This window comes from Nerophis ophidion, linkage group LG05 (genome assembly GCF_033978795.1).
Source record: "Nerophis ophidion isolate RoL-2023_Sa linkage group LG05, RoL_Noph_v1.0, whole genome shotgun sequence".
In the NCBI taxonomy this organism is placed as follows: Eukaryota; Metazoa; Chordata; class Actinopteri; order Syngnathiformes; family Syngnathidae; genus Nerophis; species Nerophis ophidion.
In genome coordinates, this window is record NC_084615.1 from 58,933,939 (window position 1) to 58,951,460 (window position 17,522).

Below are 17,522 nucleotides of genomic sequence, written 5' to 3' on the forward strand. Positions count from 1 at the left end.
ATCAAATTCTAAAGTTAATGATTATTTGCAAAAAAAATAAATGTTTATCAGTTTGAACATCAAATATGTTGTATTTGTAGCATATTCAACTGAATATGGGTTGAAAATGATTTGCAAATCATTGTATTCCGTTTATATTTACATCTAACACAATTTCCCAACTCATATGGAAACGGTGTTTGTATATCTTCAAACTGTTTCTTATCATCTTTGGTGAAGGGTCAAGTTTTAAATGCTCTTCCACCCTTAATGTCCATCACAGGGATTGTACAACCTTTGATGTATGCCGCTAATTTATTGGGCTCGGGCAGTCTAGAAACCTCTAAAATAGTACATTAGTACTACAGTAGTAGTCAGCTCTCAAGCTTAATTGGTTGTGCGACAAAACTCTTAACTTTAATCACTTGTATCTCAAATCAACCTCTACCATTGAAACGCGCTTGCCCCCACCAACCAGCACACTTTTAACATGTAACATACTTTTCAAAAACAAACTTTGATACATTGTATAAAAACAATACAATATAATGTAGCACAGACAACTACAGTACTTTTATAAAGTTAGAGTTAAACTACCAATGATTGTCACACACACACTAGGTGTGGTGAAATTTGTCCTCTTTATTTGACCCATCCCCTTGATCAGCCCCTGGGAGGTGAGGGTAGCAGTGGGAATCATTTTTGGTGATTTAACCCCCAATTCCAACCTTTGATGCTGAGTGCCAAGCAGGGAGATAATGGGTCCCATTTTTATAGTCTTTGGTATGACTCGGCCGGGGTTTGAACACACAGCCTACAAATCTCAGGGCAGACACTCTAACCACTAGGCCACTGAGTAGTAATGTAATAATATTGTACATTAAACAAGGAGTGTGGACTTCAACAATATATCCTTCCAGGTGCTTCTCCGTCAAACAGACCATCAGCGGGTTCTTCATATTTTCATGGATAAATGCTCCGTCAAATAGATATTTTTTTAATATTCTTGGCTGTAGCAGTAGACTCATTCTGCTTTAGCATGGTGCAGACAAGCAGGGATATGCTCCAATTGCTTCAGCAAGTCGGAGACACACTTGTCATGTTTTTCCCGATTTCTTTTATTAATTCAATGAATATCATCCACTCCTTCTTCCCAGCGCTGCCACACATGTTCTTCTTTTCCATGGTTAGAAACAAAGTTATGTCGATCACTGGCTATAAGCTGCAGGAATGCTAGCGAGTAAAACCAGATGTTTTGATTGGATCGTATATGGTTCACTGTGACATTTGCTAAGCTAAAAATAATGGCAGGAAAATGTAATTAGTTGCAAGTTGCAAGCAAAGATGACACTTTTTGCTTGCAACTTAAAGCATAACAATTAGCCGGGTGACAGCTCTTTTCTCAAAACAAGGTAGTGGTTCACACATCTGCAGCTGAAGTTGGCTCAAGTCCTGGTCATATCTGGTAAATGTGCTGAATTACAACCAGTAAGTGATTGACTGGGGATCAGTGCAGCATGTAGCAAGCCTAGTGAACCTTGTATCATACAACTTCAAACAGCATAAGCAGCAAAGACAATTTTTATCAATGTAACGTTCAATCTTTTTAAATTCATATTAAAGCTCTCAGCTGACCATGTGCAGTTCATTTATAATCCCTGGCTAAAAAGTTAAAAAGCATCTTCTTACCTCAGCGGTGTGGTTCAGACTTAGTTTTGGCAGTTTATTCTTCATGTTCCCAGAGTTTCCACCATACGTTTGACCCCCGTTGAACCCTTCTGGTGCTACTAGAAGTGGCTTCAATTGTGGTGAGTCAATGGGCGCCTGGTCCTGGCCATCCATTGGGCGAACATATGCGGTTGGCTTCTGCTGCACTGCAATTGGCTTCCCTGATAGGCTACCAGGTGGAAAGGTAGCTGTGGGGGTGGTAAGACCAGGTACGGGTGTTGTTGACAAAAGTGATGTGGAAGCCAGTGGAGAGGAGGACATGGAGACGTGAGAGCTTGATTCATTTTCTTGTGGGGAACCAGACGTTTTGGAGTGGCCAGCGTCCATGGCAGAAGATCGATAATTGCCAGCATCTGAGAATATGAAAGCAAAATATATTAAAGAAGTGACCAAAACAACCCGAGTTATTGAAGTATATTGAGCTGTTTTCTGCTCCCTGGATCTAATCAGGGTCAAATGTATCCTTCCAGATGAGTGGGCTCATTCACAAAAAGCAGATTATTCGGCCGAGTGATCCACATATACAAAATATTGTATCACCGTAAATTAATGTTAGGGTTTGGGTTAGAAAACTCCTAATGTACCTCAAGGAGTAGAATACAATTAGCAGCCTATGCAGTTTGTCTAGAAATCCTCTTGAACAGTCGTAAAATGCATCATCATAATTGTGTGGGCATGTTGAGTTTGTTAGTCAGTAGATAATACACCTTTGTAGTTTTATAATATGCAATTTTTGTTAATCTTTTTATACCACAGTCATTTTAGTGGCTAATATTTGAAAAACGGTTGATAAAGTTCATAAAGGCACTTAAAACAGCTAAAGCGGTTCTGCAACATGATGCCGTGACTTGCTGTGTGTCGCAGGTAAGGAAGTTGTGTCAAAGTAATGCATGTAACTTGAAATACGGTTGCGAACCAGCAAAGTACGAGCCCATCAAGAATGTTACTACAATACTGAACGATTGTGAACATGTAGGGATAACTATAGGGAAAACTAGCATGTTATGCAGCTCTTAGTTACAAACATGTTAATGTGTTCATGCATTGTATTAATGTACAACATTGCACTTGCTTTATTACAGTTAGTGCCAATTTGTGTTTATAACATGTGTCGGATGAATATGAATTTTATCAGTGGACAATGTGCAGCCTTTGTCGTCTGTTGTTGCAGCAACAGTCCCTGATGTGCTTGACGTTGCTATAAAGACAAACATGTTTTTAAAACATGCACCCCATGATTTATTTATGTCCATGTGTGCATCAATTCTAAAGCCCCAAAATGTTTTAATATAATCTTAAACAGTAATTGGTGTCCTAAAATCTGGTGCACAAAAAAATGTCACCCAACGGCAGAACGAAAGAAGATGACGATTCATTTGTTATAAAGGAAAACTGTGGCAGGTGTTCCGACAATATTGTGACAACATTGCTAACAGTTTTCTTTTGGGTCACAATAATCTATAAGGCGACTGTATGTTTTACTAATTATTTGTAACCCACCGGAATTATCGTCTCTGGATTTTCGTAATAACCCACAATTCTATTAACTTCAGTCCACATCTTTTATTCCGCTGTGCTGTAACTATGTACACTGTATATAACACAGCACTTTGATGTGTATCAGTGTGCGTCAGTCATTATTTAGTACCGTATTCTCCGGATTATAAATCGCAGTTTTTTTCTTAGTTTGGCCGGGGTTGCGACATATACTCCGGAGCGACTTATGTGTGAAATTATTCACACATCACCGTAAAATATCAAATAATATTATCCATCTCATTCGCGGAAGAGACGAAGAAAATGTCAGCAATCATCACACACACGTCAGCCAATAAGAATTCGGCAGGGGAGGGTCATGGCAGAAGTGCATTGTGGGTCATGGAATGCTAACTGCTACATGCTATATGCTACTGCCGTAGCTATTAAAATGGATCATTTCATCGTTGGCGGTAACTTATAAAAACTGAGAAGGGCTGAACAAAAATGGCACCGAAAAAGAAATCATGTACTGCAGATTACAAGCTGGACGTAGTAAAATATGCAGCAGAAAACGACAAGAGGAAGCGGCGCATACCTTTGAAGTTGGCAGAGTTTTTTAGAAGCGACATCGAGGAAGAAGATTTCATGAGATTTATCGATTAGGAGTGACAGATTGTTTGGTAAACGTATAGCATGTTCTATATGTTATAGATATTTGAATGACTCTTACCATAATATGTTACGTTAACATACCAGGCACCTTCTCAGTTGGTTATTTATGCGTCATATAACGTACACTTATTCAGCCTGTTGTTCACTATTCTTTATTTATTTTGAATTGCCTTTCAAATGTCTATTCTTGGTGTTGGATTTTATCAAATAAATTTCCCCCAAAAATGCGACTTATACTCTAGTGCGACGTATACATGTTTTTTTCCTTCTTTATTATGAATTTTCTGCCGGTGCGACGTATACTCCGGATCGACTTATAGTCCGAAAAATACGGTAAGCCTGGGCTGATCGATAAATAAATTAATCCAACAATAAATAAAAATTTACTTGACAACTTTGCCATCATTGATATATTGCCATGTTTGTGTGTTTGTTTTCTTTGTTGCAAACAGGGTGCCTCGGGGTTCACTCTGTTCATAGCTCTCAGCACCTGAGCATGTTAATTCAATAGTTGAATTAAGTGAACGAAGTGATCGTCTTGTCAGTAATAACCAATCTTTGTCTCAGTGGGCAGAGGCGGGGCCGCTAGCATCATACACTGACAGAGAGTCTCACTTTTCGCTACTCACTAGCGAAAGCACCGGAAGTTAATACAAATCGGGTGGAAAAAGAATGATTGCAAAGCCTAACATCCGAAAAAAACAACATACAATCCATTGTTTCCAACGGGGGCAAATCTTCACTTTTGCACTACAAATTTTGCTAAACAAAGACTAAAAGTAATTTTAATTGTTGTTGATTGTTTACTATTTATCCATCCATCCATCTTCTTCCGCTTATCCGAGGTCGGGTCGCGGGGGCAACAGCCTAAGCAGGGAAACCCAGACTTCCCTCTCCCAAGCCACTTCGTCTAGCTCTTCCCGGGGGATCCCGAGGCGTTCCCAGGCCAGCCGGGAGACATAGTCTTCCCAACGTGTCCTGGGTCTTCCCCGTGGCCTCCTACCAGTTGGACGTGCCTTAAACACATCCCTAGGGAGGCGTTCGGGTGGCATTCTGACCAGATGCCCGAACCACCTCATCTGGCTCCTCTCGATGTGAAGGAGCAGCGGCTTTACTTTGAGTTCCTCCCGGATGACAGAGCTTCTCATCCTCTTATAGGCAGCAGATGCTAGTCCTCTAAGAGAGAGCCCCGCACACCGCGAGGAAACTCATTTTGGCCGCTTGTACCCATGACTATTTAATGAACAATTAAAATTATTGACTTTCCAATTACATATGGTTAAAAAAATAAAATGATATGAGAACTCTAAGTTTATTGTTTAAACAGATGATCATATTAGACACCATGATTACATGGGTGCTGAATTTGATCTAAAAATAATGCTGACAATAGTAACATTTGCCGCCAATAATGTGTTGGATAAAAGATCCTCCAGGTAAATGTATTATTGGACAAAGCCCACTGTAGTCCTTGAATAAATCTGCACTGTTTACGGTAACATAACGGCAGCCATGGTTGTCAGGAATTCACCGTAAAAAATACAGTCATGATGTACGGAACATTATGGTATGTTGATGCTGAAAACATTAATTTTACAGTTTTTGCTGACAGTAAATGACTATGAAAAAAAATAAGCGGTAGAAAATGGATGGATGGGTAACCTATTTACAGAAAAAACTATATAATTTACAATAAAATACTGGAAGCTGTGTTTGCCAAAAGTTCACCGGAAAACAAATTAGGGCCAATTTAAGTCTTGCTAATCCGCCTATCCACAGGTGCACGTCTTTGAAGGTAGAATGAATCAGGAGTACCTGCAGGGAACCCACGCAGTCACAGGGAGAACTGGCAAACTCCACACAGAAAGATCCCCAGCCCGTGAATCAAACACAGGAACTCCTCACTGTACGGCACAAGCGTTAACGGTGTTTTACTTTTGTTGTTTAACAATTGCTTGCTCTAGTTTTAAGATAATTTTCTACAGTGTAAGACATGACACTGATCATGTGGGTTTTTAGAGTAAGGGTCTTATTTAAAAACATTTACATAAGATTTCTACAAAAAATGTGTGTAAGTAAAAGAGCACAAAAAAAATTGCAAGTACGCAAACGATTCTGATTTATGAAAGTGTGCATATGCCACATGTGTATCAGTGTCAATTACGACTTGTAAATAATGTATTTTGTAATGTTTTATTATTGTAATAATTATACAAAATGTGTAAGTTACATGTAAATACCTGATTTTGTTCGATATTTTGTCAATGTGAAACCATTGTCTCGTTGTATCTCCTACTACAATAATTATTGTGACACCTGTATTTTTATATGCGTTCGAAACGGCCTCCAACTTCCCTTTTGTCTATGATAACAAGAGAGGTAGGCGTCCATGCGACGACAGAAAATGTATTGTCTTGTTAAGCACTTAAGTTCACTTTCTTGTTCATTATTAGTAGGGGCTCGACAATAGCAAAAAGTTATTCACAACAATTATATTCTGTGTATTATCAGTAAAGTGCAGCTAAGAAACCCATGGTGTTGGTCGTGTTCCATAAAATCCACACAGCGCAGAGGAAAAGACCACTGGTAACACATGTACGCAATATTCCTTATTTCTCTCCCATTTTCAACTATAAAAAGAGAATTTAAAGAGGAACTGCACTTTTTTGGGAATTTATCCTATAGTTCACAATCAAATAAAAGCCATCACAAATGATGCATTTTTTAGTGCATTCTAACTTGTAATAAATAATAAATAAAATTCAAAGGTAGGTCCTCTATTGCAATGGTTCTCAAATGGGGGTACGCGTACCCCTGGGGGTACTTAAAGGTATGCCAAGGGGAACGTGAGATTTTTGAAAAATATTCTAAAAATATCATCTTTATAAATATATTTATTGAATAATACTTCAACAAAATATGAACGTATGTTCATAAACTGTGAAAAGAAATGCAACAATGCAATATTCAGTGTTGCCAGCTAGATATTTTGTGGACATGTTCCATAAATATTGATGTTAAAGATTTCTTTTTTTGTGAAGAAATGTTTAGAATTAAGTTGATGAATCCAGATGGATCACTTTTACAATCCCCAAAGAGGGCACTTTAAGTTGATGATTACTTCTATGTGTAGAAATCTTTATTTATAATTGAATCACTTGTTTATTTATTTTTTTCAGTTATTTTTATATCTTTTTTTCCAAATAGTTCAAGAAAGACCACTACAAATGAGCAATATTTTGCACAGTTATACAAATTAATACATCAGAAACTGATGACATAGTGCTGTATTTTACTTCTTTATCTCTTTTTTTCAACCAAAAATGCTTTGCTCTGATTAGGGGGTACTTGAATTAAAAAAATGTTCACAGGGGGTACATCACTAAAAAAAAAGTTTGAGAACCACTGCTCTATTGCACTCATAAAACCCAATAGAAAAACACCCAAAATGAGCCAACCAAACCTTATTTACATTTCTTAACTTGAATATAAACCAAGTATAAGTGATATTGTTATTATAAGCGCTAACACAGACAAACTATAGCGGCGCCAAGTTCACAAGCTTGTGTGCCAATGTTGATATGATCTACTGATGAGATGCTTCCTCGTTTCCTTGCTCGTCAAACTGTATTGTAGATCATAAATCATGCCTCTCACCTGGATAGTAGAGGAATGAATACCTACTCCGACAAATTGGTAAACCTTGACAACCCATTTAGACCTGGCAATGGCGAGAACGACACGAACGGATGCTTGGTTACCCCTTTTTCTTTGCGAGGATTATGAGTCATTCTTCATCTAAATAGGAATATATGAACATCCTAGCAGTTGGGCATCTTAATGACAGCAGGCATTATACCGTAAGTGACATCCATCCATTTTCTATCGCTTATCCCTCTCTGGAGCCTATTCCAGCTACATTGGGCGGGAGGCAAGGTACACACTGGACAAGTCACCACCTCATCGCATGTCCAACACAAAGTTTTATTATATTTGTTGGCGCTTTATGCATTTTTTTAAATCAATGAGCTGCACATACTTAACATTATCAAAATACGTAATTATTAAATGTTATTATAAATGTGTCCATTACTACATTAAACTGTATATATACTTACATCATGTGTATAAATCCTTAATAGAGGTGTTTGATGTTTTTTTAAGGACTTTATAGGCAGAATACAGCTGTTCATATAGGCTCCATTGTAAGCAGACTTTTGATCGCATTTATTTACTTTCTAGAATGCATTTGATTATTTTCGTCGTACATGTTTTTCAGAATGATTGTGAACGATAGGCAAAAAAAATAAGAAAACGGCAGTTCCCCTTTAAAGCAGGTCATCAATGGGCCTTTTAAGATCACTGAAAATCCCCATAAAAAATATAACTTAGCTTTGCAGAAATTGAGGCACTTGTGAGCAACATGAAGATATATAAAAGTAGATTTTTTTGTCACTCTGTGGTACAACCAAAGAAAAAGAGATCTAATCTAAATTGGAAGAAACAAAAATAAATGCAATACTCATTCCACTTTGTTGGTGCCACAGTTGGGAGCAATATGAGTGGGATTAATTGTACTGATCCTATTGAAGCGTACATTGGTGCAAATAGTAATGTTGTTGGAAAGTAAACATGATAATGGACTGTTTCCCTAATAGTCGGTATATAATATAATTAACAGAATTATATTACTCCCAAATGATCAGTATCAAGACGTTTTACAGCAATTACAATAATTCCCTTGCATCTGCGATATAGTTTAAACATGAACTAATGATGCTGAAAACAGTTCTGTTTTGTTGTCTTGATTTTGTATTCTGCATAATTATTGGGACTGATGGCGACACTATTATCTATAGTGAAATAAATATTATTGTACATCACCTCGGTTTACTGTTAATGTTGATAAACTGATCGACACTGCCTGGTCAACAAAGTTCACAACCGAGATTTGACGAAGCAAATAGTCAAGATACTCTCACTGGATAATTACTGCACGGGTGATTTTGTCTCAGCTGGCAGCAAATTATTGAACTAACTGATACAGCCGGTAGCTTCTCATTTGTTTAACAACAATGTGGAAAGACACATCCTGAAGGGATGTTCATCCAACTGCATGCATGGATCGAGTGTGAGAAAACTGCGGAAACTACTCAAATCAGGTTGGAAAAAAAACTGTAAGACGCATAATTAAAAAGTGGAAGGACAGCTTGTGCAGCATCACGAATCCTACCTTCATCAGTACAAGTTCTTGGTAAAGAGTGAATGTAGACAGATATACATGTGCCATTGTAGAAGTTTGTAAAACTGAAGCCACAATAAATGTGTGCCATAAAAACCCTACTAAAGGCAGTGCAACTAAATATTTGTGTGTTTTGAAATGTAACTGTATGTAATTTAAACTTGTAATGAACATTTGAAATAAGTAGTACATGGGCCTGTTGTACCATGGCCACAAGTACAGATTATTTTTTCCGTCAGGTAAACATGTCAATTACAAAAACAACGTCATAAATGTAAATATACAATAAGTAGCCAAGGAAGTTCAACGTTGTTTGAATTATATCAAGAACCATCTACACCGCCTATAAAAAAGGCAAAATCGTTCAACCTGGCTGGATAGCGGCAAACCTAACATGGAGAAGTTGACTCAACATGGATGCCATTTGTCATTAAAATTCAGCATTTACACACAGCACCAACATTTGGAACAATGTCAAGTGATAGAAGAAAGGTTAAAATATAATACAACTGTTTAAAGCAGAATAGGGAAAAGTTATGTAAATTTAACTTTTGCAGCTGATTGCCCGTAACTGCGGTGCATTCAAAGACCCTCGTTTAAAGTTTGAAACAGAGGTGTCACTAGGTGTTAAAGACTGTGTGAGCCTAATTAACCCCCAGGAGATGCGGTAATGATAAATCCATCATAATAATAATGATGTATTATTTTTAGGGCTGCGAATCTTTGGGTGTCCCACAATTTGATTCAATATCGATTCTTGCGGTCGCGATTCGATAATATATCGATTTTTTCGATTCAACGCGATTCCCTATTCAAAAACTATATTTTTCCGATTCAAAACGATTCTGTATTCATTCAATACATAGGATTTCAGCAGGATCTACCCCAGTCTGCTGACATGCTAGCAGAGTAGTAGATTGAAAAAAAAAAAGCTTTTATAATTATAAAGGACAATGTTTTATCAACTGATTGCAATAATGTAAATTTGTTTTAGCTATTAAATGAACCAAAAATATTACTTATTTTATCTTTGTGAAAATATTGGACACAGTATGTTGTCAAGCTTATGAGATGCGATGCAAGTGTAAGTCACTGTGACACTATTGTTCTTTATTTTTATTTTTATAAATGTCTAATGATAATGTCAATGAGGGATTTTTAATCACTGCTATGCTGAAATCATAACTAATATTGATACTGTTTTTGATAATATTAATTTTTGTTTCACTACTTTTGGTTTGTTTTGTGTCGTGTTTGTGTCTTCTCTCAATTGCTCTGTTTATTGCAGTTCTGAGTGTTGCTGGGTCAGGTTTGATTTTGGAATTGTATTGCATTGTTATTGTATTGCTGTGTAGTGGTTTGTTGGATTGATTAGTAAAAAAAATTTAAAAAAAATTAAAAATGAGAATCGATTCTGAATTGCACAACGTATTCGAATCGATTTTTTCCCACACCCCTGATTGGTATCATCCACTGATGATAATCTACTTTACACTCTGAATTAAAGGAAATTGTTACGTATTTATAATCATATTTAACTGAACAATGACAAGTTATATGACTAATTTAAATCATATCATGACCACTTGTTGGCACTTTTTGAAAAAACTTTTTTGTCTTGAAAAAAACTAATTATTTAGGGAGTTTACATAGATGTGTTCTAGATATTTTAATTCTATATTTAAAAGGTCAAAAATATTATCAGTGTGTTTATGTGTTTCAAAAAGATAATTTCAACCAAATCCATGAAATAATTATATTTTTAGCGCATGTAAACAAACCAAGTGTGTATGAGACGACAACTTTGGGTTTAGAGTAGGATGAGGGGCCCTTCAAAAGTCTTGTGTATGGGGGCCCAGAACTTGGTGCCCATGATTATAAGCACATGCAGAGCACAAATGATTTGACTGGTTTTGTGATGAAGCAGATCAATAATTCAAATATAATACGAAGTGGGATTCAAAGTGTGTGCTACGCCTGGCCTCATTTCATCACATCTCCATTTCAGTCTCACCACCTGCAATATACACTTGCGTGTTTGTATTCAGGTGAAGATATAATTGTCTTTTAGAAATCACGAAGTTGGCATTAAAAAGTAGCGTACACAACTGTCAGGCTCCGTTTTGTTCATACACAATCTTATCAATGAGAATGTTCATTTATACACGATTCTTAGTAACAGTGCTGATCAACAACATAAAGTCTCCCTGCAGGACTAACCTGGGAGAGGAAGTGCTTTTGAAGGGTGGGAAGAATGCCGTCTTCCAGATGAGGCGGAGGAAGAAGAAGAGGATGAAGATGACGAAGAAGGGCTCAAATCTCTTTTCAGCCCCAGTTCATCTTTCAGTGAGCTGAAAAGCTCATCGTTTCTTTGGATTTGCTGCTCCTCAAACGTTTTCCCTCTTCCATTTGCTGCTCCCGGAGCCTGACTTTGGCCTGGGCCCAACCCCAGAAGAAGACTTGTTGTGCTGCTTTGTGCCTGGCATACTTTTGACCACTCCACCGAGCTCCGAGACTTCTTGGAATTCTGATGCGGCACCGACTGCGAGCTTGATGACACTGTTGTGGATGTGGGAGGCTGCATGGTCTTGGAGGATGACAAGGATGCACTTCCGAGTCTTTTCTCCCCAACTCCCTCAGTTCCGCCCCCCTCGGATCCAGTATTTAGGCTTTCGTTAAAAAACTGGGATTCTGTCGTGGCTGAGCTGGTCGGTGTTTGCATGTTGTTGTTGACACTGCTGCCTTTGGGGATCCCCACCAAGTGGCTCTGGTTTGAATGGCTGGTTAGCAGGTCTTTCATTTCTTCATAGGAGCCAAGTGTGTTCTGGACCCGACTTGCCAACGCATCTCCTTTATTCGTCTGAAAGTAAGGCAGAAGAGACAAGAGGGAAGAAAAGTGACAGACAGGAGTATTAATTACGTTTCCATCCATCCATTTTATTTCTAAGCATCTGATGAAAGGCCTCTTTACTCATTCAGAGAGGAAGAGGAAGAGATGAATTGGTTGACCACTGATCAGGCGCCCAAGCAAGATGATTAATTAAACAAGTGCCATCCTTAAGAGGGTCCGGTCCAGGCTGGAGCAGTAAAACTAATGGAGCAGGAATCATTATTAGCCTGACCTCAAGTTCTCCAGCAATCATCGCTTAGAGGACAGTCAGGCTTCCACTGATTTATGATCCAAAAGCCCCTACAGCTGCGGTTATGTGCTCAGCTCAGATGTACCCCAGGATAGTTAAGAGTTTTTGAAAGGTTCTTTTATGACGAAACTCCCTAGTTTCATCATCTGCCATTTCAGCTGCAGATTCGTTTAGAAAAGGCAGCGACTTAAAGAGCAGTAGCTGTTCTCTGATGTGTCTTTTCAACTGCGTATTGCAAAGAGTCATCATCAGCCAGAGGTGAGCACAGCTAGAGTTAATATTTCAATAAAGACATGAAATGGCAGACAAAATATGTGGTAGTGATATAAAAGAATGACACTCTTGCCAATCTCTTGTTATATGCTCAACAAGTAGAAAAGTGCAGCAAAGAGTATAAGGCTCACTAAGGGAATAAGACTGTATCATTATCAATTACAAGCAAATACAATCATTGTATTTCCAGGTGATCATAAATTAAAGATGACATGAAGTTATTTGTACTAAATATTCGAAAGTGTTTACATATAATGGTTGTGTTTTCTGTAGGTTTTTTGCTGTCAACCTAATACAGTAATAATATAAGCAATGAAGTACAGAGAGGACTAATTGCTGGATTCTACAGTCATGTGTGTGTGTGTGTGTGTGTGTGTGTGTGTGTGTGTGTGTGTGTGTGTGTGTGTGTGTGTGTGCGTGTGTGTGTGTGTGTGTGTGTGTGTGTGTGTGTGTGTGTGTGTGTGTGTGTGTGTGCATGTGTGTGTGCGTGAGCTGTAAACACAAGCTTGCAAATTATCCCCACAATTGCATTTGCTCTAACTGAATACAATTTAACCATCATTGCATGATAATTGTTACTATTACTATTTCCCATTCAATGTAATGGATACTAAAAGTCATGGACTATTGAACTACCAGTTAGCTGTAGACTCGTTACTTCCTTATTCATTTCCTGTACTATTCAATTTAATGTACTCGGAGATAACACATTTGAGGTCAGTCTGAACCCTCTAAATTGACAAAACTCTCCTAACGTGTTAGATTCAAATTATGTTATGTGAACCCTGTGTAAGTTAAAGTGATGTGTGGCGCGAGTAAAAAGAAAATGTGTTAGCTTTAGCAAATCAAAAAACAAATGAGCCTAATGAATTGGAAACAACGTTGCTTAGAGCTGATTGAAGATATCATCACTGAGGAAGAAGAAAGTAGATCTGAGTAAAGGACTGAGTGGCAATTTGGAATGAATTTACGTTGACTGTCATTATTCTCACTTAAACCAAACAAGAACAGGACAGCAAGTAACAGATTTCAATTTTAGAATCAGTCCAATACCAAGTAAATACACAGCGTTATACAGTGATACCTTGTTTTTAATATCATTTGGTATTTGAAGGAGATATTTTGCCCTGGCTTTTGCCCTGTTTTCACTATAAAACTGCCAAGCAACTCATTGGGCTGCCGGGAGGAATGCCGTAACCGCTTCTCACCATGAGGCAGTGGTTCTCAAACTTTTTTTGTCATCCCCCACTTCGGACAAGGGGAAGTTTTCAAGCCCCACCTGCCCCCATCACCCCAACAGAACGCTAATGCCAAGTTTAACATTTTCAAATTTATTGAACATCAAGTAACATTCAAGTTGTATACATTCAAACTCAATAACATAAAATAACATCAAGTTCAATAACAAATAAAATAACTGTGCAGCTGTGGTATAACTTGCATCAAGTTCAATAATAAATAAAATAACTATTCTGCCAGTTTTCTTTGAAACAAATCAAGTCGCTTATTGACGTGATTGGCGTGTGTGGTTTCGAGGTGTCTCTTTAATTTGTTGGGTCTCATGCTGTCTGCTGCAAGCGGTTTTGGACACAGAACACACAGGGGTCTGTCTCTCCTCTGCCCCCACCACCATAGCCGTGAATCCAAGAGCAAGATACCCTTCATCATATTTTCTTTTCGGTTGGCTTTCTAGTTGATTAAGCCCGTCAGATTTTTGTTTCTCTGCAGGTGCTGGCTCTGATTTGACGACCTTTGAGGTGCGAGTCACAAATTTATCCATTTTGTGTAATTGTGGTCCACACATTAGCCTGCTACCCATCCGTGTGAAAGATCATTCCGCTCAGCCCCGCCCCCATTAGTTACTGTTGCTAAATCTGTCAAACTTTCGCTCCTACCTAGAAATTTAAAGCTTAGAGGAAAAATAAGTAATTCACATTTATTTACATAAAGGATTTCACAGACAGAATCACAAAGTGATTTACAGTGTGTATAGAAAATGAAAGCATAGTAAAAAAAAAAAAAAAAATAAAGTGAAATTTCCTCCCGTTCCTCGCACCCCACCTGTCATGTCTCTATTCCCCACCAGTGGGGCCCGCCCCACACTTTGAGAAACACTGCCATAAGGTATATTCGCACCTGCAGTTGAACATATACAGTCGCGGTCAAAAGTGTACATACACTTACTTATAATGAACATAATGTAATGGCTGTCTTGAGTTTCCGATAATTTATACAACTCTTATTTTTTTGTGATAGAGTGATTGGAGCACATACAGTTTGGTCCTAAAAAACATTCATGAAGTTTGGTTCTTTTATGAATTTACTATAGGTAACTGAAAATGTGACCAAATCTGCTGGGTCAAAAGTATACATACAGCAATGTTAATATTTGGTTACATGTCCCTTGGCAAGTTTCACTGCAATAAGGCGCTTTTGGTAGTACTATCTATCTATCCTCTAACTTATGTTTGCAAGAAGGAGCTTTGTGTTCCTGCCAGTTTGCTTGCCCTTCTCTTTCTCTCCCTCTCTTGGTTTGGAGGTTCTACACTTGCTTCTCGATTTCTTGATTGGAGGCAAGAATTATCAGCAGGGAGTTTTAGGACCCTATTTTATGCTCTATATATATATGCTGTCTATATATACAAACCCCGTTTCCATATGAGTTGGGAAATTATGTTAGATGTAAATATATCAATCAATCAATCAATCAATGTTTACTTATATAGCCCTAAATCACTATTGTCTCAAAGGGCTGCACAAACCACTACGACATCCTCGGTAGGCCCACATAAGGGCAAGGAAAACTCACACCCAGTGGGACATCGGTGACAATAATGACCCAGTGGGACGTCGGTGACAATGATGACTATGAGAACCTTGGAGAGGAGGAAAGCAATGGATGTCGAGCGGGTCTAACATGATACTGTGAAAGTTCAATCCATAATGGATCCAACACAGTCGCGAGAGTCTAGTCCAAAGCGGATCCAACACAGCAGCGAGAGTCCCGTTCATAGCGGAGCCAGCAGGAAACCATCCCAAGGCGGATCAGCAGCGCAGAGATGCAGCTAGCCGATACACAGGCAAGCAGTACATGGCCACCGGATCGGACCGGACCCCCTCCACAAGGGAGAGTGGGACATAGAAGAAAAAGAAAAGAAACGGCAGATCAACTGGTCTAAAAAGGGAGTCTATTTAAAGGCTAGAGTATACAAATGAGTTTTAAGGTGAGACTTAAATGCTTCTACTGAGGTGGCATCTCGAACTGTTACCGGGAGGGCATTCCAGAGTACTGGAGCCCGAACGGAAAACGCTCTATAGCCTGCAGACTTTTTTTGGGCTTTGGGAATCACTAATAAGCCGGAGTCCTTTGAACGCAGATTTCTTGCCGGGACATATGGTACAATACAATCGGCAAGATAGGATGGAGCTAGACCGTGTAGTATTTTATACGTAAGTAGTAAAACCTTAAAGTCACATCTTAAGTGCACAGGAAGCCAGTGCAGGTGAGCCAGTACAGGCGTAATGTGATCAAACTTTCTTGTTCTTGTCAAAAGTCTAGCAGCCGCATTTTGTACCAACTGTAATCTTTTAATGCTAGACATGGGGAGACCCGAAAATAATACATTACAGTAATCGAGACGACACGTAACAAACGCATGGATAATGATCTCAGCGTCTTTAGTGGACAGAATGGAGCGAATTTTAGCGATATTGCAGAGATGAAAGAAGGCCGTTTTAGTAACGCTTTTAATGTGTGCCTCAAAGGAGAGAGTTGGGTCGAAGATAATACCCAGATTCTTTACCGTGTCGCCTTGTTTAATTGTTTGGTTGTCAAATGTTAGAGTTGTAATATTAAATAGAGTTCGGTGTCTAGCAGGACCGATAATCAGCATTTCCGTTTTTTTGGCGTTGAGTTGCAAAAAGTTAGCGGACATCCATTGTTTAATTTCATTAAGACACGCCTCCAGCTGACTACAATCCAGCGTGTTGGTCAGCTTTAGGGGCATGTAGAGTTGGGTGTCATCAGCATAACAGTGAAAGCTAATACCGTATTTGCATATGATGTCACCTAGAGGCAGCATGTAGATGCTGAAGAGTGCAGGGCCAAGGACCGAACCCTGGGGAACTCCACACGTTACCTTAACGTAGTCCGAGGTCACATTGTTATGGGAGACACACTGCATCCTATCAGTAAGATAAGAGTTAAACCAAGACAGGGCTAAGTCTGACATACCAATTCGTGTTTTGATACGTTCCAATAAAATATTATGATCGACTGTATCGAAAGCAGCGCTAAGATCGAGGAGCAGCAACATAGATGACGCATCAGAATCCATCGTTAGCAATAGATCATTAGTCATTTTTGCGGGGGCTGTCTCCGAATACAATGATTTGCAAATCCTTTTCAACCCATATTCAATTGAATGCACTACAAAAACAACATATTTGATGTTCAGACTTATAAACTTTATTTTGTTTTGCAAATAATACTTAACTTAGAATTTCATGGATGCAACATGTGCCAAAGTAGTTGGGAAAGGACATGTTCACCACTGTGTTACATCACCTTTTCTTTTAACAACACTCAATAAACGTTTGGGAACTGAGGAAACTAATTGTTGAAGCTTTGAAAGTGGAATTCTTTCCCATTCTTGTTTTATGTAGAGCTTCAGTCGTTCAACAGTCCGGGGTCTCCGCTGTCGTAATTTATACTTCATAATGCGCCACACATTTTCGATGGGAAACAGGTCACTGCACACCTGTGGGATGTCCCATATAAGTGTTTGATGAGCATCCCTCAACTTTATCAGTATCTATTGCCACCTTTCCGAACTTCTTTGTCACGTGTTGCTGGCATCAAATTCTAAATTAAATTATTATTTGCACAAAAAAAAATGTTTATCAGTTTGAACATCAAATATGTTGTCTTTGTAGCATATTCAACTGACTATGGGTTGAAAATGATTTGCAAATCATTGTATTCCGTTTATATTTACATCTAACACAAT

At 38.5% G+C, this 17,522-nt stretch overlaps 1 protein-coding gene across 2 annotated transcripts in view; it reads right to left on the reverse strand.

Annotated features, from left to right (window-relative positions):
- aff2 (AF4/FMR2 family, member 2) overlaps positions 1–17,522 on the reverse strand; it is a 399,395-nt gene that overhangs the window by 236,446 nt on the left and 145,427 nt on the right. For both annotated transcript variants that reach the window (XM_061901648.1, XM_061901649.1), the window contains 2 exons: positions 11,321–11,960; positions 1,669–2,060 (listed from right to left, as the gene is read on the reverse strand). In XM_061901648.1, the coding sequence (XP_061757632.1) occupies positions 1,669–2,060; positions 11,321–11,960 (1,032 nt within the window). The remainder of the gene's footprint in view (positions 1–1,668; positions 2,061–11,320; positions 11,961–17,522) is intronic.